This window comes from Furipterus horrens, unplaced genomic scaffold (genome assembly GCF_987537825.1).
Source record: "Furipterus horrens unplaced genomic scaffold, mFurHor1.1.pri manual_scaffold_1, whole genome shotgun sequence".
Taxonomy (NCBI): domain Eukaryota; kingdom Metazoa; phylum Chordata; class Mammalia; order Chiroptera; family Furipteridae; genus Furipterus; species Furipterus horrens.
This window is the reverse complement of record NW_028327171.1, coordinates 152,595,289-152,597,727: the sequence shown is the minus strand read 5'-3', so window position 1 is coordinate 152,597,727 and position 2,439 is coordinate 152,595,289. Positions and strand designations below refer to the sequence as shown.

Below are 2,439 nucleotides of genomic sequence, written 5' to 3'. Positions count from 1 at the left end.
TGTGGAAACAAGCTTCAGTAACTTGAAAAGAAGAATTGTCCAGATGCCAGCTTTGAAATGAAATGTGGATTTTTCTTTCCTTCTGCTTTACGCTATTTAAGTCAGATTCACAATTATAGATGAATGGGTTATATTATTAATTATTATTATTATTATTATTAGTTTTACATTCATGGGCTTAGTAAATACCACTGGTTTGCCTCCACTTCTCAGTAGCAAGTGCTGGCTGTCCTATTGTTTCCTTTCAGGCTGTGCCACTTCACATCTCTTACCTTTTTTCCCCTTAGTTTTATGTAAATCGTGTGTGGATAATGGAATGAAATGGTTTCCATGGAGCTGAACAAATATAGGTCATAGAGTAAGGAAATCTTCCTTTCTTGAAGTACACAGGTGAATTTGCATGTAATTTTAATTATTCAGTTTTATAAGTAACACTGAAACCGTAAACAAAGTTGAGCTTCTTGTGAGGTAGACCTTCAGATTTCCTCACAAAATATCTATAAAGAGATATAATGAAAACTCAAACTACACAAAAACATTAGTACTTAGTAGAGGGAAAAACCAAACCGGAAGTTTATTTTTCAAAATAAATTTTTATTACCTACTAGTTAGTTACATGACTTGTTGCTTTACTTTTTTTTTTTGCTTTTTCTTCCATTTTATTTCATATTCCCACCACAATAATGACTTTTTAAATTTAAACTAAAAACCATGGAGTGTTCCTGAAAGGGTGGCAGCAAAGGAATAGAGGCATCAAAGACTGAAGCACAAGGGGCTGGGGAATCAGCGGATCGTCTTGACTGGGCTCTTGAAGTTGCTGGCGGCTTGGAGCTGCAGCTGGTAGGCCATCGGATGGATCTTGAAACCATAGAGCCTGGGCACAAACTGGTTGGCGGGCCGCTTGGGCCGGTACTCTGGGTGCACCATGAACAGCATGTGAGGGAAACCAGTGCCAAAGTAGGCGCTGTCTGTGTGGTGGTGCCTTGATGACTTGGGTGTGTACACGTCCATGCACTTGGGGCAGTAGAGCTTCACCATGGCCTCACTTGGGATGTCCGAAAGGCCGATGGGAAGCATCGGCTGGTTCTCACAGTACACACGCGGACAGTAGCCAAAGTCTCCCTGCTGGTATTTTTCCAACATCTGGGCGAGGCCACAGTTGGTGAGGATATAGCGGGCGTGGATCAATCCATAAAGCATCTCAGCTGCCTGCTCAATCAGGTCACTCTGGTTGGGGTTGTCTTCCAGCTCTTCATTGGGCTCCAGGTCCAAGATCATGTCTAGAGCTTGTCGATAGTGAGGCACCTGTTCATTGAGTCCAGTGAGATTGAATTTGCCCTGGATCTAGTCTTCATCCACTTCACAGAAGAATTCATTGCCACGGAGCCCACAGAACCAGGATATCCAGGACACCTCCCCTGAGCTGCTCATCTTCACGTCAGCTGAGACGTTGCCAGCCATTGTGCTGCTCGTCCCCCTGCACTTCTCCATTTCTTCTTAAGGCTTGAATCGGGTCTTCTGCTGCGGGCGCTAATTGTGACCTTCGAACCTGCTTTACTTTTTGGTGCATCGGCTTTAAATTACTAAATGCACCCTTTTTTTTAAAGCCTCCTATACATTTAGGCTAATTCCTCATTATTTATGCATTAATTAACTTTTCCAATAAATATAGAAACTTGGGATCCAGATAAAACTGGAGTTAAATCTTAGTCCTGCTCCTTGCTAACACTCATTTGGGAAAGTGGTGAAGCTTGCTGAATGTGAATCGTTCATGGGTGAAGACCATACTATCTTACAAGGTTGCTGTGGTGCAGAAGGACACTTATACGTAAACTACCTGATCAAGGGCCTGCAACCAGGTAGGTGCTACAGTGGCCATGAGAATGTGACCTCCAGCTACAGGTAACAGGACTGACTAAGAGCATCACTTTCCGTGATCTGAAATCCACCGATGCATTTGTGATGAGGCTGCTCCTCGCCAATGATTCGGTGCATCAGGGGCAATGAGGCAGGTTTATTCCTGGAAGACAGGGGCCTTCTCAGCGTGATTGCTTTGGCTCAAGGACTCCTTAAGAGCCTTGTTTTGTTGAACCTTCCTTTCACTGCAGAGCTATCCAGGACACTTTCACCAAACTTTTTGTTCTTCTCTTTCACTTGAATTGTGGTCTGAAGACTCTCCCTGCCTTTCTTGGTTGCCTCTTCATACTCTCTCACAGATACCTCTCCTAAAGCAGCCTGGTATCTGCTTCTTGAAGAACTCACACTAATACAGATGCTCAAAATGCCAGTTTTTGAAAAAAAGATTATGTGTATTACATATTATGTGCAAAGCACTTTCTTGGGCTCAGTACATAATACAAAACTGAATCAAGCATATTTCATTATTTCAAAGAAATGGGAGCACCTACTGATGAGTGCTGTCATAAGGCTAAAAGATAA

General features: G+C 42.8%; 1 protein-coding gene across 1 annotated transcript; it reads right to left on the bottom strand.

Moving 5' to 3' along the window:
* Positions 1-684: 684 nt before the first annotated feature.
* Positions 685-1,437, bottom strand: LOC150022066 (casein kinase II subunit beta-like). Its single transcript, XM_090267546.1, is given in 1 exon segment — positions 685-1,437. A coding segment is annotated over 1 exon segment (648 nt). The 5' UTR covers positions 1,432-1,437; the 3' UTR covers positions 685-783.
* Between the last annotated feature and the right edge of the window lie 1,002 nt (positions 1,438-2,439).